General features: G+C 41.0%; 2 protein-coding genes across 2 annotated transcripts in view; one reads left to right on the top strand and one right to left on the bottom strand.

Annotated features, from left to right (window-relative positions):
* Window positions 1–24: 24 nt before the first annotated feature.
* ACTL6A (actin like 6A) lies at window positions 25–9,525 on the bottom strand. The gene is made up of 14 exons (XM_030954558.1): window positions 9,469–9,525; window positions 8,598–8,674; window positions 8,225–8,399; window positions 7,751–7,851; window positions 6,414–6,511; window positions 5,636–5,730; window positions 5,310–5,416; window positions 5,135–5,224; window positions 4,887–4,948; window positions 4,416–4,530; window positions 3,988–4,068; window positions 3,002–3,097; window positions 1,898–1,984; window positions 25–1,294 (listed from the first exon to the last, which is right to left on the bottom strand). The coding sequence occupies exons 1-14, from the start codon at window positions 9,491–9,493 to the stop codon at window positions 1,214–1,216; spliced, it is 1,290 nt and encodes a 429-aa protein (XP_030810418.1). The 5' UTR covers window positions 9,494–9,525; the 3' UTR covers window positions 25–1,213.
* A 10,661-nt stretch (window positions 9,526–20,186) lies between these two features.
* The window catches only part of GNB4 (G protein subunit beta 4), a 54,609-nt gene continuing 48,615 nt past the window's right edge, over window positions 20,187–26,180 (top strand). Inside the window, exon 1 of the mRNA XM_030954866.1 lies at window positions 20,187–20,278. The gene's annotated coding sequence lies outside the window, so the exon portion shown is untranslated. The remainder of the gene's footprint in view (window positions 20,279–26,180) is intronic.

Genomic DNA, 26,180 nt, shown 5'->3' with positions numbered 1-26,180 from the left:
TTCTCATGATAAGACAAAAGCACATTGGTTTGATAAATTACTTTATTATTTGGAGGTAATGTGAAACTTTTCAAATAGAGGCCTCATAATTATTTACCCACAAGATCTTTTAGGATACAAAAATGTAGCAGTATGTTTAATTTTTTTTTAGATCAGTTAAATGCTATTTGGTTTTCCACAGCTTTTGAGATAAGGAGCAAAACTTCATTGTGTCCCAAAACAGATCATCACACCATTGTAAATTAAGCTTAAAAGCAACAATGAGCTGCGTCTTGACAGCCAATTCCTGCTGAAAAAAGTCATCCCCATTCCTGCGGCCCTGAGTGCACCTTCCCCCTGCAAACACAGGCACTTACAGACCCTGCTGGGAGGCACAGGGGGAGCCACACAGCACTTGGGGCTCCCTGCAGAGGGTCAAGCCATGCACTGAAAGCTTCTGACTCTGCTCCCAGTCTTGGAGAGGCAATTCTTCGTCTCAATTTCCCTGTCCTGAACAGGCTTTGCTTCTCACCAACATCACAAAGGCATTAAATACATTCTTAGACATCAGGTGGAAAGCATTGCTTGCTTACTGAAATGAAAATGCTCCATAATAAAAAAAATTAACAAACCAGTGCTTAATATAACATTCACTCCATGGAATGTAACACTTCTGTGATACAGTAAAAGTTTACACTAAAATAGATTGCTGAATACAAACTTTCACCTTCTAAAACAGCAGAGTAACTTTCTCTGCAAGTACTCATAAGCTTGCTCAAATATAAAAGACCAAATTTTATTTTTTAAGAGAAAAATAAGAGCAATTTAAGGCCAAAGTACCAGCAAGGAAGACTAGTATGTGAAAGTAGACAAGAAATTAGACAAGAAATAATTAATAAATAAGCACAGGCATTTGCAAGGTTATGCCTCTATCTATTAGCTAACCTGTAAAGCTGTTCCCAGGAAAAGATACTAGAGAAAATAGACATTTATACAAAATTATAAAATGCTTGTTACAGGAATTATTGCTTTACAAGGGACGTAAACATCCTTTTTCTATTATAGTACCAATTAGGTCTCTGAAAATTTCTAACTTCGTTAAAATGGAACTTGAATTATGCAAAAAACCCAATATAAACTTCCTACAAAAAGGAGTCCATCCCATTCCTGAGTATGCTAAAGCTATAAAACAGAAGGAGCACCGAGCAGGCAGCAGTTTTCACAGTAAAGAGGTCTAAGGACATTTTCTTTCTACACACTGTTTCCCTCCTTCTTCATATTCTTGTTTAGAAATCCACATCTGTTGGAAAGTACCCTACAAAAATAAAGAAACAAAAGCAACACACAATGAAAAAATATCAGAATACAAATGATGGTTAATTAAAACATGATTAGCAGGTTTTCCTAGGAGGGAAAACAAGCAAGTCCTTACATTAAATGAAGTTTTAGTACTTGACTGCTTAATTGTCTTTTCCTTGAGTTTTATTGCTAAGGGATTAAACTCAAGACAGGAAGTGCAGCACCAAATGCTGATTCCAGTCTCCCTTTCCCATGATGATAAATTAACCCCCAAAAAGCATTTCAGTGCTCAGTAACTTGTAGAATTAACCTCAGGAATATGATGCAGAAACAGAAAGTAGCAGGTTTGCTACTTTCATGGTCTACTAGATACAGTCTAGAGAAAGTACATGTATTTCAAGGTTTTACCTTGCCATTAAAAATGGGAGAACATGGCAGGATATGTCGTCACTGGAAACACTGACACCTCTTTTTAAAACAGATTTTCCTCCCCTTACCATGAGGATAGCCAAGATTATGACTATGTAGCACAGACTCTGCAATGCACACTTCTGGGCAGTCAGATGTCTGGGTGGCAGTGCTGTTCAGCACAGCAGTGCAGTAACACAGGTTTACTAACCAAAGAAGCCAGAATGGAGCCCCCAATCCACGAGCTGAACCTCCGCTCCACAGTGGTGTTGTTGGCTATCAACTTCAGGCGCATGCTCTGCACAGAAAAGGAGCAAATGTCACACAAATGTAAGCTGGTGACCTTTAGGGACAAGCAGCACAAGGAACCTGCTGTCTACACCAATATGCAGCTGAAAACAGTCCATTTTAGTACAACTGCAATACTGCTCATCTGCCCTGCATTTACAATTCAAAACAACCACAGTGGAACAGGAAATACGGTTTTTACCTTGTCTCCCAACAGCAAATGGTTAAGGCAAGGAATGGGGCAGGTGGAGAGCAATAATATCACAGTGTGTAGTGCCATCTCCAACACTGCACTGGGACTAAAATGACTTATATTGCTAGACTTAAGTCATCTAGTCTTATTTGGATCCATGCATTCCTTTTGCTTTCAAAATGCCTTACAGCAATAAAATCTTTGAATTTCAAATGGGCTCCTCCTCAGCTATTATAAGCAATGAATACATTTCTCAGTTTCTGCTAACATTCATCATTTCAGAGTTGTCCCAAGCAGAACATTTGTGCTTGAATACTAAAATTCAAGAAATATCATAATCTGTATCTACTCTCAGATGCAAGGTATCAATACTTTCTTCAACATCAAGTGATTAAAAAAATGTGTAAGTATGTTACTCATAGACAAAACCTGGTGATTTAGGTTGTCTGCAGAATCAAGGAAAAATAATTGCCACAACGAAGTGACCTCAGGCAGAATGACTGAATGTGCCTCAAGTCAGTCAGCATCACTTTAAAAGAGAGACCATCAAGAGAAATACAGGCTGTTGCTTGGGGACAATTATAGAACTTAGGATCACAAATCTGAAAGCAAGAGTGGAGCAGTAAAATGCTCAAGAAATATTGGAGTTTATTCTGTATGAAACTCTTCAAGAATTCTTTCTTTTCTTTAGAGAGGGAGGTTTCTTAACCCTGCAGAAATCTATTCAGCTGTCAGGTTCCAAAGAATATCAAAACCACAGTATCCTTGGGTACTTATATGGCAGAAAAGTAAAATGTTAAGTACTCAATGCAGTAATGGAAAGAGTTGTTTTACCGGTGGGGTTTTCTGAGACAGCTCCCTGTTCAATCTGTCTGTGAAACTCTGTATTAGAGTGTTTCCTCCTGCTACAATCACACTGCCATAGAGACCCTAAAAAGAGAGAAAAAAACCAAACCTGGAGCTTTACCTTGGAAATCATTCTGAAAACAGCTCTTTCTCACAATAGGGAGGGGTGGCACGAGAATGTATAGTCAACAACAGCAAAGCAACAGTATTACCTCTCCCAATTCAATTTATTATTTAATCACTTAAAATATTGCAAGGCAGCTTAATATTAAACTACAAAAGGAAGGCAGAAGCCATATGTTCTACATGATTTCACTGAACAATTTCTACTCTGGAGAACCCTCAACCTGTACATCTCCTCTGTATGCAAATTGTTGAGCTTTTTACAGCTGATTGCAACCTCAAAAGAAAACCCCACAGCCCTGCAGCAGTTTTCTATCTCACTACTGCTGCAGTTGGTGAACACACACCATGGCCCAGCCCACTAAGCTCTCCTCACACACTGGTTAACAGAAAAAAAAGCTGAAAGAACTCTCATGCAATCTGTATCAATCTGACACCTGACAGCACATTAATTTTAAAAATAATGTTTTCCTTTAGAACTTCTCTTCTTTATAAATTCCATGTATGTTCTAAACATAACGATGCCTAAAAACTGAAGATAACACTCCAAGTTACAAACATAAATGCTTATCTGAAGCCAGTCCAATCCAAATTATGCAGTGCCAGCCACAAAATCTGTGCATCAGATTTTTAAATACGGGTAGAAACAGTAAGTAAAAGGATTTAGCATTTTGTAAAGACAAAACACTAATGGTACATATCCCTATATAGAAATACGTAATACTTACAGAATTATTCTAACATATTTATCAGTATCCTAGGAAATCACTGTTACTGTTCTAGTCCCAAAAACATGTATTGGCACAGAAATATCTATGCCTTAAAAGACTGCCTGGCTGAGTAGCACTTACCGGCCTGATATCTATATCACACATTCCAACGCTTGTTGTGACAACGTGGCTCACACCCAGCATCGTGTTACCAGATAAACCCTGCAGGAAAATCAGCAATCTACACATCACTGCTTCAAGAGAGCAAGGCATAGAAAAACCCTGAAAGAGCTGAATTTTACAAGTGTTACTGGAGAGGGAGCCAAGCATTTTGTTAGGGAAGGAATAAAAATACCCCTATTTTTCCAGTCAGCTCATCACCACCCAATTTGAACACTTCATCCTTCCCTTCCTCAGCCATCATTCGAGACAGGCAAATTCTACCCCCAGGAGAACCCCACAGTGCAAATACATCCAAATCACAGGATTAAAAACATTATACAAAAGAAAGCCATGTGACAGCCCAGTCATGCAGAGCCTTCCAATCTCAATTATCACAGTGGTTTTACCTTTACATTGGAAGGGTCAAACAATCCCTCAGGAATTTTCAGACGTTCAGCACCGAAGTCACAGTTGTAGCCATTGGGGAACTCGTAATGAACTGTTGGCATCTGTGCTGCCACCCTGGAGCATCAGACAGAAAGCAACACATTTTTAAAGTGCTCTCTAAACAGGATGTCAAGGTTTCTAAGCAGTGTTATGAACTATAGTTCCAATGCGAATACTGTGATTCATAAGACTTACACTTCCAATAATATTTATTATGATCTCATCTTGGAGCATCAAACAAAAAACTATCATGTGGGTATATGCAGTACTCCTACTTGCATAAATCATCCATTTTTAGATAAAACCTTCTTCCATAACAAAACCAGCCAACGGCAGTGAACAGGCTGAGCACCACACACACAACTGGTAACAGATTTTACAAATCTGTTAGTATTTGTAAATATAAATACTGAAAGTTGAAAGCAACATACTGTTCATCATAGGTTGAATCTGATACTTGGAGGACAGAAGCCTGGAAGTCCTGAATGACACACTGTGGAGTTAAAAATAACATGAATTTATATTAATTTTAATCTTCAGTTTTATAAAATTTATAGAATCAGTACTAACTTTTCAAAGATTATTCTCATTCTTCAAGAAAAAATGCTGATACACTTGCAAACAAAACTTATTTATGGAACGCTCAGGGAGGTGAGAGCAGCAGGAATGACCTACTTACATTACACATGTAGTTATGCCAAGACCTGGTGACCTGGGGCAACTTCTCTTTTCTCTTCCAATTTGCTGGTGATCCCTCACGGACTGCCTCCTGAGATTGTAGGGGACAAAGTCATCAGGTAAACATTTAAGCCTCTCCCCAAGACAACACTTACTAAATAAAGTTATTTTCCCACCTTTGAAGCAATCATATATGGAGGAATTATCTCTACGTTCATTTCCTGAAACAACTCCCGGCACTGCATAGTGATAAAGTCTCCTGCAAGTGGTGATTTTACAATACCTAGAAGGCAAAGAGGGGATCCAAAATAAAAACCAAAACAACTAACCTGGAAAGCATCCAAATCATGCAGGTTCTCCCAACTATTTGTTAGGGAACACTATTAGGGTTTTTCTCCTTTTTAAGGGGGCACAAAGATGTAAAAGCAGTAACAAAACTGTGCAAGCAGAAATCACTCTAATCACTTGATACTGCAGTGCTGTTATCCATGAAAGTTTATACCTTGCTGAAGTACATATCCATCATGCACTGGAATAGCAGTGGTGTGTGTTGCTCCACTATCCAAGATGAGACCTGTAGATCTCCCGTTAGCAAAACTAGTCAAAGTGATTAAGGAAAACATTGTAATTTTCACTTTAGAAAAGAAGTGCTGCCATACAATTAAATCATAACTAGGAATGAGGATCCCAACATGTTATTCCTTGCCTCTACAAAGGGATTTATCATTTTCCAGTGTGTACCATCTTTCTGTGAAGTGCACAATGTCATAGAGAGAGCAGCATTTAACTTCTATCTGTAAACTAACTCAAGCTTTGGAGGACAAGGGTGAAACTTCATGCCACTACTATGCAGCAAGCTCTAAGTACATCCCACTCATTTAGACTCGAAGCTGGAAACATATTATTAGTTAAAATAATTACAAATATTCTTCTTAAGGCTATGAAAACGTCAAGCTCTAATTACTGTATTTAGTAGTGTGGACACCACCATTTCAGGTCTGTAATATTCTTATACATAGTATACAATGGAAAAAAACATAATAAAAAAAAAGACTTTGACCCCAAGGACAGAGTCAGACTGGGAGAACGTCAAAAATTAGTTCTAATGCCTTAAGGTTCAGAAAATGCATTTCTTTACTTCCTCCCTGGATATTTATGGGAAAAATCAATTTTAAGAAAGTTAGGCATGCTGTTATACTTGGAATTGCCTAGAAAAAGTTTACCATAATTTCCTGGGGGGAAGAAACTAAAACCATGCAGTGAAACATTTCAAAGGATACGCTGTCAGAACAGCAGTTTTACACAAGAAAAAGGCCGGGATGTTGTAGTGTTCAAACATCAATTCCGTCAGTTTCTCACGCTTTGCCCTGGTATTCCACTAAGAAATAATAAACCCAAACCACAAGGAAGTGACCAAAAGGAAACTGTGTTTGCACACTAACAGATTACTAACACAATAAAGAAGTTATTAAAAAAACTCCAGCCACAGTTTCCAATCATACCAAAATTCTACATAAATGCATTTCTAGTAATTTACTTCTTTAGAACATTTTTCATTCCATTTATACTACAACACATCAATATTTATCTGTCACACAAAAGTGCTTCACACCTTTCATGTTACAATACATTTCTACACTTCTGCAGCTTTCAGTGTCAGGTTCCCAAAGAACTCTCTAAAGCAAGCACCCTGCCTTTTACAAGGGGGAAGATACATGAAGGAACTTGCCCAGTGGGAAGAAAAATAAATCCAGACTTTCCAGTTCCCAAAGTACCTTTCTACAGTTCTACTGTAGTTGTGATTAAGCCAGGATATATCTGAAATATTCAGCACATTACTGAAAACGTGAAGTTTTTTCCAAGCCAATAGAAGAAAGTAAGATGAGGTTTTTAAGGAGAATTTCAATGGGAATGTCTCTATTCAGACACCCACTGAGCCATCAAACAGCCACTGCAAACTCATCCACACTCCACAAGCTGTGATTCAACACAAGGGAACAATGAAATTCAACAAAATCCTTTTCATAAGGTTTTTTAAAGAAAGGCATCACTTGTGTATGGCACGTCTACCTTTTCTACTCTGACTTCAAGATCTGCCTTCAAATGCTGAGCATTTTAAAATGACAGAAACCTTGTCCAGATTTTCCCAGAAATGTGTATTCATCCACTTCAGCTGCCTTACAGGACCACTTACACAATCTAAGACAGAAAAATTAAAACTTCTCCATTATAAATATTATTCTGTGTCACTTAATATTATTTGTAAAGCTGAATGAAGCAAGATTTTTATGGCATTTTATTAAGTGTAACTTAATATATAAGACATCCAAACATCTTTTTTCTTTTTATTCTAGACAGCAAAATTTCTTTTTTTAACTTTTGGCTTCTTTTCAGCAAGTGAAAAACAATAGCATATTGTAAATACTTTCTAATACAACTCATACGAACTATTTCAAATTGAGGGTTTTCCAGAAGCTGTCCAAGTTTTGTAAAATTGTCATTTCTGTAGCAAAGTTTTAGCACTTGTCACCTACAAGCCATTGTCAGCCTTCTCTAGGACTAATGTTTACAGAGTTATCAAAAACACTTATCAAAATGCACAGCTGCTTTTACTCACTGGTGCTTCAGACATAAGGACAGGATGCAAACTTGCTTCAGATTTAATATGCATCTTGTAAGTGTGATCCAAAATTGCCTGGAAACTATCCCAGTCTTCAACTATAAGAACATTGAGACAAACAGGTTAGTTACTTCTAAGTTTTGTTTCATTTCATAAATACATAAAGACTTTCCAATTTTTCCAATTTAGTTTTTTGCATAGAGCTCTTCAGTTAAAAGCTGTCCTCAGCAGACACACACCTCCTCTAACAGATATGTAGAATTCTCTTCCTCCACAACCACCATGACTTCAACAATTATGCTGAAAGCCACTAACAGTGAAAACCAACCACATCTCCATGCAATTTGTAAAGCAGGAATCTGTTCTGACAGCCTCTGTTGCTGTACAGAACATCTGTCAACACGATCATAACTCCCTGCAGCCTGGCAATGCTATTTTAAAATCAGATAGAAAAAGACAAGAGCGCCATACTCATTCCATTTTTTAGAGGTGAAATGGCTTCCATATTCTCCCTTGGAACTCTCAGGGCATTAGTGTCTATGTAGTAAGTTGGGCCCCCTTGTTTGCCTTTGTCACCATCTATCTCCATCAGAGTGCTGCCATTGTCCCTTTCTAGCACCACACCAATGGCTGTTGGAAAATCCACCTGCAAGGCAAGAGGCAAGCAGCACATAAAGATCAGTAATGTTCTGCAAGTTGGTGTTTTTCTCATAAATTCAGAAGTTGCTTTATACAATACAGTCAGAACAAACCCCAATGTATTCAGTAGAGTTGTAACTCGCAAAGAAGACTTTTTAAGGCATTAATTAATGTTGAATTCCCATCGAGGCACAGATTCTCTCACCTTTGGGCAGTCCTCGCCTGCATAGCCTGCTCTCACTGTGTACGAGCCAATGTCAAAAACCAGAGCCCCAACTTCATCTGAAAAGATTGTTAATAAAGAATGGTTATTACACTCTTCTGCAACCCTGACCTTTCCCTGCCCACTACCTGCTTTAATGGGAAATCAAGACAAGCAAACCAAGGGATATTTTACAAAGCAAGGACAAACTTCCCCGTTCAGAACTCCTACTACCAGAGCTATTGGAAAACTGCAGACAGGCTTTAACTGAGGCATTGCAATCCCTCCGTTTGGCGTAAGGAAGAGAATTTCAGTAGAAGAGGGAAAACGTAGTAGCAGCTAAATGGATCGCGAGACAAAACTTTCAAGAAGTTCTAATTTTACAGTCAAACGGAGCCAGGCGAGCCCAGAGGCCCCGCGGGTGATGAGGATGAGGAAGGTGGGACTGAAAACATCAGCCGTGTGAGGGAAGGGGTCAGAGCGCCCATCCCTACGGGCCCGATCCCTGCTGATCTCTGCACATCCTAAAGGAAAGCTGTCGGAAAGGATCGGCTGTCACAGGGGGTGTGCACAGGGGCTCGGGGGAACCACACCCGGCTCCCAAAGTGCGGGGACCTTCTCCGGACCTTGGCACGGCGGATCCTGCCCAAGGCCGCGGTGCGAGCGGTCCCCGGCGGAGGCACCTCGGGGCCGCCAAGGACATAAACGACATAAACAATATAAACAAGGCCCGCCGCCTCCTCCTCCTCCTCACGCGTGGGACACGGAGGGGCCGCGGCAGCGCCGGGCCGGGCTGAGGGAGGCGGGAAGCGGCCGCCGGGGCCGCACGCGCCGCCTCGCGGGGCGGGGGAGGGGAGGGCGGCGCCGGACTCACCTCCCCCGTACACGCCGCCGCTCATGGCTGCCGCTGGGCCCGGCCCCGCCGTCCGCCGTGCCCGCGCCGCGCCGCCCGGCCCCGCTCCCCCGCCTGCCCCGGTGTCCGCGGGCCCCGAGCTCCCCGCCCGCTCCTCTCGCCGCCGACCCAGCAACAAAAGCGCCCCGGCCACGCTCCCCGCCCGCGGCGCGGCCCGACCCGCAGCGCCGTCGCCCGCCCGCCAATGGCAGCGCCACGCGGGCAGAACCGGCCAATCGCGACCGGCGGGAGGCGGGGCCTTGCCGCGGACAGCCAATCCTGAAGCCGGACGCGGAGGGCGGGCAGGCGAGGGAGTGCAGGGCGGGGGGGCGATGTGAGGGGAGCCGCGGCGGGAGGGGACGGGGAGAGCGCAGAGGAAGCGGGCGGTGAGAGGTGCGGGGCAGGTGAACTGGGGACCGTGAGAGGAATCACAGAATGGTTCAGGTGGGAAGGGACCGCAGTGGATCCTCTGGTCGCACTTCCCAGCGCCAGCAGGGTCGTCCCAGAGCACGTGGCACAGGATTGCGTCCAGAGGGTTCTGGGGTATCTCCAGTAAGGGCGACTCCACATCTTCTATGGGCAGCCGTTCTAGTGAGCGGTCACTGCACAGGAAAGTTCTTTCTCATGTTCAGGTGGAACTTCCTGTTCATCAGTTTCTGCCCGTTGTCTCTTTTTCTATTGCTCAGCTCCACCTGAGAAGGGCCTGATCCATCCTTTGCTGACATTATTGAGGTCACCTCCTCCCGAGGCTGAGGAGGCTCTGCTCCCTCAGCTTCTCCTCATGAAACACTCCAGTCCCTTCTTCATCCTCTGCTAAGGAGCTCCAGGAGCTCCCTGTCCTCTTGTATTGAGCCCAGAACTGGACATGGCGGAGGCTGCCAGGTTTGCTGGAGTGGGGAGACGTGGCTTGTGAATCCTGAGGGCTGGCAGGGTGAATTTGCTGCCGCGTGAGGAGTGAGCATCGAGCCGCTGCTCCTGGGCCCTCCCCAGTTCCACCTGACAGGAGGCTGTAACCTGGTGGGATCAGCCTGTTCTGGGAGGACCAGAGGATATAATGTCAAACTGTGCCAGGCACAGGTTAGACTCAATCTCAGAGATCTTTTCTAACCTAACTGATTCTGTGATTCATTCCCCTGCTGCTGTCAATGCTCTGTTGGGCTCTTCCACTGAAATAAAAAGCTTTTGAAGCCTGTCTTGATAGCCCTGCCTCGTGTGGTTCCTTTCTTGCTTGGGGCAGAGCCCTTGGTCTCCAGGGCTGGTGTGTCTCGGAGCTGGGCAGTTCAGCTGCAAGTTTTCCAGCTGAACTTGTAGTTAGGATTTCACATCGCCTTGTTTGGTGTCAGAGCGCCCAGCCAAACCTGGTGTTCCGCCAGGACAGCCAGAGATGGGTCACTGTAAAGCTGCAGGAATTAAAGAAAACAAAAGAAAGACCTCAGGCCTAACCAGCAGTTAGCATTAGAGAAAACTAAAATTTTAACTGGAGAACAAGGGAATTTGCTTAAAGAGCAAGTGTTCCTGGTGTGCAACTTTTTGAATTTTTATGTGAGGTGGGTGTTTTTGGAGGGGATGGGAAGCTGTGTGTTCTTTTAAAGTTTACCTAAGATATATAGCTTGTTTTTGTAATACTGTAGCAAGGATCTTCAAGTAATTAGATTTAGTCTTCTTAATAAAATATTTTACTTTACATTTACATTTGACTATAAATCTTTGGATAGTATAATGAACAATCTTAATAGCACCTAATTATTGGACTATAAATGATAAAAAGATGTATTTTCACCATAAAACAAAAATTTATGGTGTGAGCTCGCTGTGTCTTGGATAGGGAGTTCAGAATTTCCTACAAAACTTTAAGTTTTTTTCCTAACCTGTGATTTGAGTTTCAGTTATACCTCCCTAGTTACACGAATTTAATCAGGGAGATAAAACTGACATTTGGTGTACCCAGTAGTTTTGTTCTGGAAGCTGAATGAATTAGCTTGTTAAAGCTGTTGAGAATTTAATAAATCACTACAAATCTCAGGAAACTTTCTGCTGGTGAAGAGGACAAGCAGCCTAGATGTGTGAGTTTGTTCTGCAGCTCCTAAGATGCTGCAGTTAACACTGGGCTTGTGAACAGCAATCCCCCTTTAAGGGAGAGGGGTGTCAAAACATAGGAAAAGTAGTAAAATCCAGCAGTCCCAAGGGACAACCACTTGAGTTGGGTTTTTTAAAGCACAATTATGACAGTACAAGGAGATTATTTGATTTACTAACTCTCAAGGACAAGGAACTTAATTTGACACATAGTTTGAGTCTCTGTTTCTTTAAGGAGCAAACGTCATAATTTTATCACGCAATTAAGAAATTGTTTTATAATTTATACTACAATACAACTACAACATATAGATGCTAACATTAGAAAGATAAATCCTGCTGTTTCATTAACTGTACATCCTGAAGCCAGTGCACCTTCATTTTGTGTTATGAAATATTTTCAAGTGAGTATGTTATCATGATTTCCAGTATGTGGCACTAATACTCAAGGCATAGTTCTTTGAGGAGGAGGAATTAATTGCAGATGGGAAAAGCAGTTCAGAAAATTTGGAATTACCATGCCAGAGGTTCTTCATTTAGCTCCTTCTTGTGCTTTATTTTGCAGTGATGATTCCTTGTGTTCATGTGATAAGTGACACTTTTAAGCCAGACCCTGCTCTCTGCACAGCAGCTGCTTGTGACTGGTCTGCAAGACAGAAACCAACACAGCATCCTGCTGCTTTAGTTTTCTTCAGTATTTCTTCAACACAAGAAGAAAGAAGATTTCCACACCCTGGAAATCATGTTGGTGTCTAGAACCCTCAGGATTTGATAGCCATAAGGAACAAAACCAAATCCATGCAATTCACAAGAAATCTGGAGTATAAGGGGAAGGAAATATAGACTGACAGCTCTCTAGGTCCCTCTTTTGTTTTCCTTGTACTGTTCCAAGTGTGTCCATGCAGGGAAAGTGTGCAGGGCATCACCACTGTGGTTTGACAAGGCTCTGCAGTGACTTTGCTTTGCAGCCGGTGGATAACCCTACACTGTTCCATGCACAAGAGAAATAGACTTGAGGCATCTGTTTTCAGCAGAGTCTAACCTGACTTATAGAGTTTCAGATTATTTCAGTGAACTCCTGCATATCATCCTACGTTTGCATAAGAGCAGGTGAAACCTGTAGTTTTGCTGCCACTTTCCATAATGAACTGAAATATTTTGAGGTATTTTAATAATTTTTGCTTCGTTTCATCAGAAGAAAGGATTGTAAAATCAAGGTAGATAGGAACAATAACTGTATTTTATCTAGGTTCCCATATTGGTACAAATAGCCATAATATCTTGGCAGGAGTTGTGGATGCAGGTGTAACACAAACCATGTGCTTTTCATGGGAATATCACATACTGATTTACTGTATCTGACATTATATTGTAATCCTAGTGCCAGACACTGACATAAATTGTCCATGGCAATAAAGAGAGGAATCATTTAAAAGTGAGGCATGAAACAAGGCATCAAATTATGATGCTAACTCATAGGCAAAAATTAATTCCATCAGTGATAATCTGGAGAAACAGAAGTTTCCTAATTATTGCTTTGAGATTTTTAAGGCTTCATTGTTTCAAGCAAGTTCATTCACCTTTTTGGTGACATAAAGCGATGTAGAAAGTAATGTACATGTCAAGACAAAACTGAACAGAATGATTTTTTTGTTTCTCAACAAGCAGCACTTCCCCATGGGGTGGCTGATGGCCTGTTGCTTTTGAGCTGTGCCATACAACTGCCAGCCAGTCTCCCAGGCTGCAGTGCCAGCAGACTGCCTGGGACAATGGCTTATTCATCATGTCTGGGTTCCTCCTTGTTTCTTCATTGCAAAATGCATGTTAAAGGTTTTATTTTTCCTATTTTCGGATGAGGTCTTAAATGTTTATTTGAACTAGGAAAGCATCTGTAGATGAAAAAGCAAAATAATAATTAATACTTATTCACTCAATAACTTTGTATGACCTCTCAGCTTTCCACTTTGCTAAAGTACTTGGGTGCTTTGTCCATTTAAATCCTCCCCTTCCTCAGGGAGGCTGAATATCATTCTCCTGCAGAAAATGAGCAAGAACAGAAATTAAATGCTGAACCTCACTAAGGAGCCTCAACACTGGCACAATGACTTTTAGGTTCTTATCTCAGACTGAAGTCCAAGCACTGAATTCTGTTTCATATAAAATGGACTAAAGACAGACACACCTTAAACTTGGATGATCACTGTAGAGGCTGTTTGGTTCTTACCAATTGAAAATTCTGAGGAAAGGAGATGTGTCTGAAATCTCTCTGTGACTCCAGCAAGGCAGTCCTGAGGCTATATGTTCCAGAATCTTCTTTTGGAGCTGGTGTGTTTAACTGGTTCTGCAAAAGAGCCGTGACTCACTCTTATTGTAGAACATGACTGAAGGAAGAGGTGATGGTGCTTGCCATTAATGCACAGTTAACTTTCCCTCACCAATGGATGGCCTGACTCAATTTCAGCAGAGAGCATGCTGAGCTTCCATCTGACTGCCTGGAGTGGTAGTGACTAGGATATGCTGGAGCATAGGGGGAAAACCATCTAATAACAGAACTACTTGATAGTTCTGTACTGTAAGTGGTTCCTGGGAAACCACATTAGAGGCCTCCAGACCCTTTCATTGTTTAGATCAGGCAGAGTAAGGAATCACAGAGCCAGGTTTGATCAGCAATGTACAGCAATGCTGGCCTGGAACTGGTTCTTGAGGTAATTGGTCTTTTGGACTGAGCTGGCCCTGGCCAGAACTGAAGTGTGCCTGTATTGCCCTTCTCAAATGAGTCTCCTGTGCACATATGTCTCACTTGGCTCAGCCCTGTCAGAACTCACTGTTTCAGGCTTACTCTTACAGCTCTGTAGTCGCTTTGGATTCTTGCAGGGCTTATTTTCTTGGCAGCTGGGCCAACCCTGACCTGACTCAGTACCTCTCAGCTGCAGAAACAAAGCTCCTTACAGCTGGGAACCAGCTTAGCCTGACAAACAGAAGATCTTTGTGTCACCTGAGCCCTGCCATTAAAGAGGGCATTGATCCCCTGCCCTCCCCACTGTGGCAGTGGCGATGTGGCTGTGAGAGCTGAGCAGGTAACATGGAGCACTGATCTGCTCCCTGGCCAGATGCAGCATGGCAAGGTGCACAGCCCTGCTCCTGGCTTTCCAGGAGGTGCTGCCGTGCCTCTGTAGCATTTTCAGACTGTGGTGCTGTGTGGAGACTCTGTGGGTGATATGAGGCAGTGTGGGGAGCAGAGCTGCAGGGGTGTGCTCACCACTGACCCTACAGACCTGGTGACACGTTTTGTGTCACCAACAGGCTTGGAATCTTGGTCTGGTTTACTTTAGAAAGCTGTTTGCACTTGGCATCAGGAAATGTTTGTTGTGCAGGAGAGGTGTTGGTGTAGCCACATTTGTCCTGTGTGCTCTGCCACCAGGAGAGGGCTCAGGCAAAGCAGGGGCAGAGACACTGGCAATCCACAAAGTGCTGCAGGGTTTGGAATACAAGTGAGAGCAGCATTATTTCTGCTGGGCTTCAAAAACCAAAGTATTGGCTTGGGGGTTTAGATTTATGTATTACTGTATCACCAAATAAATATATATATTGTTGTAAACTAAATTATTAAACAGCAGTGAGGAAAAACAACAGTGCATTTGCTGGATGGGCATGTTTGCAAAGTGATTGTCCCTTCTTTCTTGAATTCATTCATGTCATTACTGTGACAAGTAGGTACTCTGTCATCCAAAATGAGCATGTAGAGCAATGCAGTTGCATTGCAGCAAAAAGTCTGATGAGAAAAGGGTTTGTTTCTATTAAGAATTACCGGTTTATAGAGGGAAGCTTCAGATTGCAGTGCTTTATCTGAATATTTATTCACAAAAGATCTATCATAGGGCAGTCATGCTACAGCTGTTCAAAAGTGTCAGCTGCTGAATTACAGCCTCAACACACATCTGCATTATTATGCTCCATTTTGAAAAGTATTGGGATGGTATATATAAGATCTTTGCATTTGTTGATGTTTATTGTTTGATGATTTGAAATTGCTTTAACAGATACGTTCATGGCATATTTTATGACTAATGTAAGAATCCTGACTTTTATATCACATGCACATTTGTAATTCCTTTGTCTTCTGCTTATGTGGTTATTTTGGAGACTGATTCTTCTCTCTTACCACACTGACACAGTGTCTTTTATTTCAGTACAGCAAAACTGTGTGCATCAGGCTCAAGACATCTTCCTTGCAAGTGAAATGGAGAGGAATGAGTGCTTCCAAGTGTTATCAGAAAAAGATGTGGTACAGTGGAGAACCTGATCAGATCTGCTGATGATGGATTTTCCTTGAGTCCTGATATGTCAGCTTACATGGGTGGGTAGCCTTCATTATTTACTCCTATATATGAGAATTAGGTGTGGCATAGAGAATCCTGGCTAGGAGGGTGCTCAGGGATGTTCTTTCTCACAGGGCATAAACAGCATATAAAAGCACCACTCCATGAAAAGCTTGGTATTTTGTATTTATTAATTGCTTGATTTCATTGACCAATCAAGAAAAATAGAGGTAAACAGTCTAGCACTGTGGATGCTTACAGTAGGGAGACTTGATGTAAGCAAGTCTCAGGTATTTTTGAACCAGTGGTTTAGGAAACTGGGCTCATGCTACCCTTTTGATTGCTTCCACAAATTATAAAGTTGCAGCATAAGCTGCATTATATTAGCTGGCAACAGTTCATCCATGTAGAACACAGCCTGCATGAGTATCTTTATCCTAGTAAAAGCTTTGATCAGAAATTTTTGCTTTTTTGAGACACACAAAAGAATCTAAACATGAAACAAAACTGGAGGAAGCCAGGCCTTTTAAGCTGTAATTCCCAGAAGCTGCTTACTTTCAATGGTTTGTTTAGATGTGCCTTAATCAAAGCTGCAGACACTGTTTCTCTACATGTGTACAAGTGCTTTTAGGCTCACCAGTGCCAGCACAGGGAGAGCCAGTGCTGGGCACCTCAGATCTGCTGCTCACTGTGAGTTGCAGTGCAAGCTGTGAGGATCCCGAGGCTGCAGCACCTCTCAGGACTGTGGTTTGGTTGGCTGGGTTGGCCAATCTGAACCAGCACTGAATTGTGCCCTTTAGGTTGTGAAATAATCTTAACCAAAGACTCTGCAGGTGTCACCTGCTCAGGTGACCTTGCCCCTGTGCTCTGTTGGGATGATGGGGCTTGCTGTTGTCCCCTCTGGTCAGGACTGCTCCAGTGTTCCTGCCCTAGCATTCCCCTTCACAGTGATTGTCACCCACTGGAGTATTTTAGCACAGGGTTTATGGGGTCAGCAGAGGTGGGTCTGGGTCACTGAGGTGCTGGATGACAAATGCAGGAACTGGGAAAAATATGGAGTCATCCTGTGCTTGGATGGATCTGTTTTAAAATGCAAACTGTGTGCATGGATTCGATTAAAATGGGGTAGTGAAGGATACTGCTTTACAGCACTGTGTTCCTGTTCAGATGTTTGCATTTTCTGAAAGTTAGTACTTGCTATTCCTTAGTTTATCTCGCTGAATTTCACTGTAATAATGTTTCCAGATAAAGCTACATTGTGCGAAAGCCAGAGAATGCTAAAAAGCTGTAATTTCTCCTCCTAAGGAATGTTGTTATCTTTCAGCATGAACACCCTTGACATCAGCTGGTGTTGCTGCAATATTGCTAATGGAGAAGTGCAAGGACACTAATAATGGGTTTGGCATCATCTGGCAAGGCACACGTGTGTCCTTCTTCTAGAAGGACAGAGAAGGAAAAAGAATATATTGTCCTTACTCAAGAGGGTATTGTTCAGAATCATATCTATAGCCTGGGAAACAAACATCATCATTCTCCCCTTTGATGTTTACATGACATGACAGTGTAAGGGCTTCTGGAGAGATAATATGTTCTGATAGGTTTGGGATTTTTTCTGTAACTCTGTGGCATAAAGGACATTGAGCCTGCTAAGCCTGAACTTATTTTTTTTCCAGCTAAAAACCAGACTGGAGTGGACACACCTAAGAGAAAAGACAGAATTTGGAAAGCGTGGAGAAAGTGTGATTGTCCTTTACACCGGGTCACTACAGGCATAGTTAAGTGAATGGATTCTGCACAGGATGCATTTCACAAGCATTTAAACAGTTGAGCCAGAAAAATGCTGAAAACTTTTAATTCCCACTCACTTGAGTGAGCTGATCCTTTTCTGTGATGAATCACTTAAAATCAGTAATAATTTACTTACAGAGTGATTCCTGTCTCCAGTCTTTTTTAACATACTGATGAATTTTTAATTTAATTTGCTAATGTGTTGGCAAATTATACCAGTGTATAGAAAGGGTCCTTTAAGGACTGGCAACCCTTTCTTAATTTGTGCCTCTCCCTAAGACTCCATTAAAAACTCTTTTTTCTTCCCCATCTCCCCACTCATTGGCTGGATTTGTCCCTCTTGTGCTGCCCAGAACATTCACATGAGTCAGTCTCACATGCTCAGACAAAGGCAAATTGACAGGCCTGAATATGATCTGAAAATATGAGGGTTTTGTTAAGACCATCAAACACAGAAATCTCTGTGCAATCTGTGTTGCAAAAACACACAAAGTTTTTGTATATTTCAATATTTTTGGTCCTACATTTACTAACATTTCATACTATATATTTCCATGGCAGACCACATTTGTTCTTACAAAAGCAACTTTGGGAGCACCAATGGTAGGAGTTTTGTTTAGTTTTGGTAATGAGTGGCAGGTTGGTGGAAAGTTTGTAGTTGGATCTCAATTTCAGCAAAGTGTAATTGTAAAAAAATGAGAAGCTTAGATTTGGACCATCAGGGTGAAGATTTATGGGAACATAGAGCTTTCATTGGTCCTGCACAAATGGCTAAACTTTGCTTTCTGTGGTTTCTAAACACAAAGTAATCCTTGTCCTCCTCTCAGGAAAAAGATGTAATATCAGAGATAATGTTACACTGAGATTTCACTTTGCTCAGACCAAGATATGTGTCAATTACAGCCCAGCAGTACATTTGCTAGTATGATGTTGCCAGAGTTTAAATAATTAAAAATGAGTTGTCTTCAGCAAATAAATAAAGTACACCTAATGGATCATTATGGAATATCCTTTCTGTTCATTACTTTATTGGTTATAAAACTCAGTCACTTCCAATGGCTCATTCAGGCTTTTTGGAAAATTGTCATGATACAAGTGTAACACCTTCCTCCTGACTGCAATGGAGTAGTAGATTTGGAAAATAACAATCTGAATTGCAGTGACTGCTAACTTTTACTCTATAAAACTGTAACTAATTGAATTTAGGCAGCCAGGGACAGAAATATCCTCGTGGAAGCTGCTGGTTACTTCCATTTCAATTCAGGTTTGGAGCAGGGCAGAGTTTAAATACATCTAATGTGTTTTCATCAGTTCAACGGGAAACTCAGTTGTCATGGTAGAGCCATTTCCATCCAACTTTTACATAATAGCTAAGTGGTTAGAGCAGCCACCTCACCTCACTTACTTCTTCAGTTCTTATTTCAGAGAATTGTGCCCTTTCCTTTAGGTTATGAAATTATCTGAATGCTAATGCTCTCCAGTATGCTCTTGGAAAGTTGCTTTTTTGCACATTTAGGAATGCAGAAATCTGAGGTCTAAAGAAGAGCAAGGAGAAGGATGCCTGATCCTGGATTGTAATTGGTAACACATTCAAGCAGGGGTGGAAGATGCTTTTCTTGAGTTTTGTACCCAGAATTCCTTCAGTTTTACTGAATTGTAGAGTGATGCAGATGCTAAACAATCTCAAAGCAGATTTCTTTTTTAACTTACTTGTGCTTTTTAAAATCTAATTGTGGAAGAAGTAACCACACCCAAATTCATCTTGCTGTGTGACAGACAGCTCATCATATGATCAAATTCACTGTGACCATTCTGGGCAAAAATAGCAAAATGCTTTTTATTTTGTCCCCTGGTGTTTGGCTAGAGCTACATCTTCTTTAGGCACAATTACCAGTAACACTGAATACAATGGCTAATGTTTTAATGACATAAACATGGGAACTCTTGTACAATTTTTACAAATGAATTGTTAGGGAAAAATGAGGGTATGAGACATAAAGGGAATAAATATAATAATAGGTAACTTTATGTAGCAACAAATAAGGTGAAAAGGAATAATGAAAAGTACATCCACCCTTGTCTGAATATCACTGTGAGCTATTTTAATGGGAAATTTAAACAGAATTGAAGAAATAAAAGAGAATAAACGCAGTGTCTGAATTATTAAAATAATCAACCCCCAATTTGCTTCAATTAAATACTTAGAGATGCTCCGAATGTTTTGATTAAGAAAAAAATTAGAAAGTTTCTTATTCACCTCAGCAGGCAGCTCTGCAAAATGGAAGGTCCCTGTGCTCCTCTGAAGCCATTTAATGCATATGTGAGCATGGATTCCCAGAACTATCTATAATGCATATAGTGCTTTCTTCTCTCAGTGGCTTTTTTTCCCACTCTCTTTACGTCATTTGCCATTTGTGAGGGTTGCCAGGGTAATGACCAATCATCCCTGGAGAGATGCCTGCTAGTAAGGACAACATAGGCTTTCTCTTTTTTGGTATTCTGCAGTATGTATTTGAGAGCTATTCTAGCATCGAGATTGCAGAACTTTTGTTTAGTTAGCAGGGAGGGAAAGTTTACAGAGTATGAAATAACAGTTTACAACTATTGAGGTAAGTGAGGAATTTTCTGTTTTATTAACTGTCCTGTCTGGATTTATTCAAAGCATTGAGCATCATTACTTTATTTGTTGTTGTTGTTGTTGTTGTTGTTGTTGTTGTTGTTGTTGTTGTTGTTGTTGTTGTTGTTGTTGTTGTTGTTGTTATACATGTAGCTGACCTTGAAATTAGAGAGGTTTTGCCTAATGTGAACAATGAAATCTTAGTATTGCTGCATATACAGGAGAGCAGGATTTTATTCTCTTTGTAATTATGAACCCCACAGCCTCTCTCAGCACTGCAATCACCATATACATCCACTCATCCCCAAAATATTTTCGGAAGAATTAATTAAAAATAAGAAACCCACAGAGTGTTGTAATGCAGATTTCAGAGCATGAAGTGTGGCTGCCTCTCAGGCAAATGGGAAGTTCTGGATACTCTTCATTGTGCTGTATGTGTGTATTAGGCCACATCAGCTGGGAACTGAAAATCCAGAAAGGAGTCCTGTCCCATAGGGGGCTGAAGATGTTGAACTCCTGTTTGTTTTTAAATGTTGTCTCTTGAATAGCCACTTGCAGGCTCACAGGTGACTCTTTGGTCAGCTATGGACAATGACAAAATAGAGCCTTCAGGCTGCAAACCTTTTTTCTGGCACTGGGATCAGTAGTGTAAGCTGATGGTGGTCATTGCCTCACAGAATGGGCCCAGATTTTGTTCTTTTGCACAAGAGGGCACCTAAACAATACATGAGAAAGGAGGCAAAAAAAGTCTATTCAGATGTTCCCAATGACCTCAGAAGTTTCTGTGAAGTGTTTACGTGTAATCTGGGTTGTGAGGGATGTGACTGAAGTGGTTGGTTTGGGATGGTTTCATTTGGTTTTTGTTGTTGCTGTTTTAAATGACCCTCCTTAGAATTCCTCTGGCACAGTTCCTTGTTTGTGTGATGGTTCCTGGGAGAGAAGGACAATTGATGAGGTGGTTGTATTGTTTTTCTGTAGAATTTGCAATGTATCAAAGTTCAAATTAGTAACTGCCTAATCAGAATTACTGTTTGCTGCTTAATATATGTGCACCTACACATGTGCTTCACATCCTGGCAATCTCACCTTTCCTGATGGGCATGGTATATATAAACCAGAATAAAGCATATATTTATTTTACTCTATTTTCTGCTTACTGCACATATATAAAGAGTGTCATTTTGGCTCACCTTTTCCCCAGTAGAAAAATATATTGGGGCACTTAATTTAGCATGGTAAATTCCAGTTGCTAAATCTTAGGTATTGCTATGTGTTCAGATGTGTTTGTGATAGCTTTGCATTATCAAAACAACTGGAGCGCAGCAGTGAGACTGGATGTGTATATGTGAGAGAGAGAAGAGAATTCAGAGTGACAATTTTAAAAGTCTGAGATGAAAATGATCTTTTCATCAGGCTGTTGAGAAAATATGTTTATTCAGAAAGTTTCCCCTTTCTAAAAATTGTTGCTGTTTTTTGACATCTGTGTGCTGGATATCACTTTTAAGCAGTTTAGGATATGAATAATATTAAATGCTTGCACTGTAGAGGAAAAAATCAGTAAGTTCAAAGAAAATTTATTGTTATCTGATGTTTATCAGCATTCCATATGATTCCACTATTTATAGTAATCTGGGAAGTAGAGCCTCAAAATGATAGTTTTGTATTATTCTAGGTGGTGTCTTTTGACAGAGAAATAACATGATGACATTTAGATAAGACAGGTTATTAGGAAAGTAGGTCTTCAAATGAGAGATTCAGAGGTAAACCTTCCTGGAGAAGATGGTGGTAACAAGCCTCAGTCTTTATTTTTCTGTCCACCTTTCCTGTGTCTATCTGCTTCACCACCTCTCCTTCCAACTTGAAAATGCTCCATAGATGTATTGTGCAGAGAATAACTGCCAGTAATTCGGGCAAGGTATCTGTGATCCTGAGGAGAGGAATAATTAACAGCACAAAGTGATCCACTGACAAAGTGGATCCTTCAGACCAGGATGGGAAAGTATGGCACAGGCTGAAAACCAAGGAGATGCTCATGAAAGGGGGGACATGTCAGGGTGGCAAATGAGAAGCCAAAAGGAGAAATCTCTCCAGGAAAGACTGAGACAGGCTGGATAAGTTCAAGAATGTCTAAAACCATTCAGTAGCCCAATCTCCTTATCCCTTGAGAAACAGAAGGCAAAAACTAAATGAAAGTGAATAGTCATTGAGGGAGCAATAGTTCCTAAACACAGTGTATGACAAAGCAAATCACTGTTGATAACAGGATTGGTGCTATCTCTGCTCTGGACAGCTCAGCCTGAACTGTGGCCTTGCTGTCGGAGGTCAGTTCTCCTGACCTGATGGATTATTTTATCTGGTAGACATCAGCTCTCCATGATCTGGAATAGATTACATTGTTGGTTGGTTGGTTTGTAGTTTTTTTTAATGAGCAGTATCTCTCTGGATCTATATCTCACAGGAATACTGTGAGTTTTAATTTGTGACTGTAGTGGTTAGTGAGAACATCAGATGAAAAATTTACTAATTTATTTTTATCAAACCAAAGCCTTATGATTTTGCATTTTGTTATCACTGTTTGGCATCCAGGTTCTTATTTCATTACCTGGGCCTGACTGTCCACTGCTATGAGTAAGCACAGCTCTGTTGCTTCTGGGATCTGGTGATGTAACTCCAAAACTCGGGTGTGAAATCATGGTGTGTGTGTTTTCAGAGCATTAGAGAATAATTTAATTGCATGAACTTAGTTAAAGTGGCCCCAAAAGGCACAGAATAGTTGCAATGTAAATGTCTCATTTTGAACTGTCAGTTACTGGTATTTTTGAAAAAAGAGTGGTGAAAATGTGCTTCATCATCCAAAACTGCCATTCAGGAGCACAACAAAGGCATGCAGGAGGAAAGTTACTGCTGCTTGCCCAGCAGTATGCATAGTTAGGAAAGGCTGAAATTTGGAAAGTGTTACAGCATTTCCAACGTGTCTTTTAAAGTGTGTGGTAAGGTTCACTTTGAGCAAGTACTGAAAGAGAAAATGTCTTGTGGTTTAAAACAGAAGTGGTTGATAGAAGATGGGCATTTTAGAGCACTTGACTCAAAGCTTCCAATTTATAATTTTAGTCCTATTTTCCAAGTATTTAACTTGAGTTTCATTGCACATCCACAGGCTCTTAAGTTTCAGAGAGATGCTTTTGAACATTACATCACTTATTGCTGAATTGTTATGTAGCTGCTGTGTGATGCCAGACAAGTCCATTAAACACTTTAGGGCTTGTTTCCTCCCCTGTGTGAACTGGGGATTAGTAGTATTTACCTTATAAGACTATGGGTATTTCACTTATTCTTTATGTAGTGTTTTGAGTAGCCATGTTGTTCAAGGCCTAGTTACTTAGATATGCAAAGTACTGCAGCAAGAGCCCTGTGAGACCCCCCAGTTCATCCTGTTTTTCTGTTGTAGTTACAAGGTCAAGTTGAAATAATCCCCATGATTATAAGAGCTTGTATGAAAAAACTTTCCTGGAGAGCAACATCTGTTATCTGGTGGTAATAGTGATTCAAAGGAGCTCTTTGGGAGGAGAATTCAGTCTGTCTCACATGAAGAGGATGACTCAGTAATTCACATTGGGAAAGAGAAACATTCTGCAGGCCTCCCAAATGTGATTCTGGAGACTCATTACATGCATTATTGTGTGCTTTTGTGAAGCTCCTGACACAGAGCAATGTGAATGGCTTCTGGCAGCCACAGCCCTGCCTCCAGCAGCAGGAGAGATCCTAAACCACCCTCAGTGCCAGGGCTGCACACAAACCCTCCTTCCCCTGCCACTCCTCCAAGCAGCACGTGTGGCTCTCATTTCTCACAGCTGGGATAAAGCAGAGCTAGGGTGTCACAACAAAGGGCAGTATGAACTGTTCTGTCCATGGCAGGACTCACCACACACCTACCCATTTACTGGTAAGTAATTAACAGCTCTGAATACAGCTTGGGCTCACTTGGTCAGAGAAATTGCATTCCTCCAATGGTCTCGGCACACACATCAAATTCCATGAGCATTTAATTTTATTTATTGTTTCACCTAAAATTTGAGCCAAATGCAGCCCCCATCCATACAACTACCCTTGCTGCTTGATGCCTTCAGGTGAAAGCAGCCTCATTTTCTCTTATTCTGGATAAGTGAACTGTGACCCTGCCAGAAGGTGGTGGGAGTTGGTGACCCCACTCCTGCCCTTGTGTGCCTGCCCCAGCCCTGTCTGCTCCACAGAGGTTCTGAGCATCACTGCCCTGCACAGATGAAAGCACCCAGAGATGCCTTGTAGTAACATTGTGTAAAAAGCTCAGGACCTGAAATATTTACAGCTTAATTGACTGCAATTCCTATTGACTTCCATGGGTGTTTTATTCAATTAGGGGCTGCAGAATTTACATCACTGCCTCTGGCTTACATCATTGCAAATATTATTGGTGCTTATAAAGCTTTTGGGGATCTTTCAGGCTTTTAGTCCACAAAGTGACTAATGTGAAAGTCTTGCTCAGGGGTTAGAGGAGTATTTATATCCATCACATCTTTCATTTACTTATTCTTGAGTCTCTCTGTGTTATTCCTTTGGGAATGCTCATATAAAATCTGCAATTTAACAAAGAGGGGGAAAGCAGAATTGTCTTAATAGAGCAAGATTCAAGTTTCACTTTGAACATTAGAAGTGCACCTTTCTTATTTTCTTGCTTAAAGTGTAAAAGTGGATCTGATTGATTTTAATCTCATAAAATGATGGAATTAAGGCACAGTAAATTTAGAATGAATATTGAGGAAAATTAACAGTTTCCCGGGGTGAGCATGAATGCAGGGACTGGAATTTAAAACTCTGCAGATTGGAGCACCAGAAATTCTGACAAAAAGAACTGACTCAGACTGGTGAGAAGGGTCAGGGTAGCTTGAAAGAATTTTTACCTTTCCAATCTTCATGTGCTATGAACCAGTGTTGGAGTTACTATGTAAGTAGCACTCGCAGGCCCTGTGTAGCTTAATTGTGACCTCTCAGCCTCTGACTGCAGTAGGAATATGGATAATATGGAAATCCTTATGCTGGCTCTGTGTTAGGCCTGGAGAGAAAAGGGATACAGCTTCTTCTCCTTTTCATTCAGTGCTTTGGGGAAAAGTGGTGAGTAAACCATTTCACATGTAGTGTGTGCAATGCATTTCATGCTTCTTTTTATCCAGAAACAGCAGTGAAACATCTATAAATATGTATAATTTATATATTTTTATATTTTTAGATTTTTGTGTATATATATGTGTGTGTGTGTGTGTGTGTGTGTGTGTGTGTGTGTGTAAGTAAATGAAAACAAAAGATGGCACAAGCAGTTTTAGGATGTGTGGTAGAAATCCGATTGCATTTCAGACAATATTCTTACTACAGACCTTCCTAGAAAATTCTGCAGGAAGAGCTAGGAAAGGTCACACATACATAACATGCATTGTTTTAGTTCTGTTTTAGCAAAATTGGAGAAATGCATCTGTGGCAAAATGAATACAATTCCCAGGTAGAACACTGACTTTCTTTAATTCTGTCATGGTAGGTGAAGTGAAATTGGACATAAAAATAAAGGTAGCCTCCTTATAGAAGGCTTTTTTTTTTTTTTTGCAGCAGAGAGCACAATAAATGTTATCTGTCAGGGAAAGAAGCAGGCTATTTAAATTCAGGCAGCACAGCATCTTCAGTTGGAAGGTCTATTTTTAACTTCAGATGTAGCTTAATTTAGAAACTGAGCAGTCCAAGTGCCTTTTTTTTCCTCCACTTCTCTGACTGGAGATTTTTTATAATGATTGTAGATACCCTTGTGTGATGATGCTGAATAGAATGAGAAATACATTATCCTGAGCTTCAAGGTCATGAAAATGCACATC

The sequence above is a fragment of the Camarhynchus parvulus genome, chromosome 9 (genome assembly GCF_901933205.1).
Source record: "Camarhynchus parvulus chromosome 9, STF_HiC, whole genome shotgun sequence".
Taxonomy (NCBI): domain Eukaryota; kingdom Metazoa; phylum Chordata; class Aves; order Passeriformes; family Thraupidae; genus Camarhynchus; species Camarhynchus parvulus.
The sequence above is the reverse complement of the archived record's forward strand: the minus strand, read 5'-3'. Positions and strand labels throughout refer to the sequence as shown.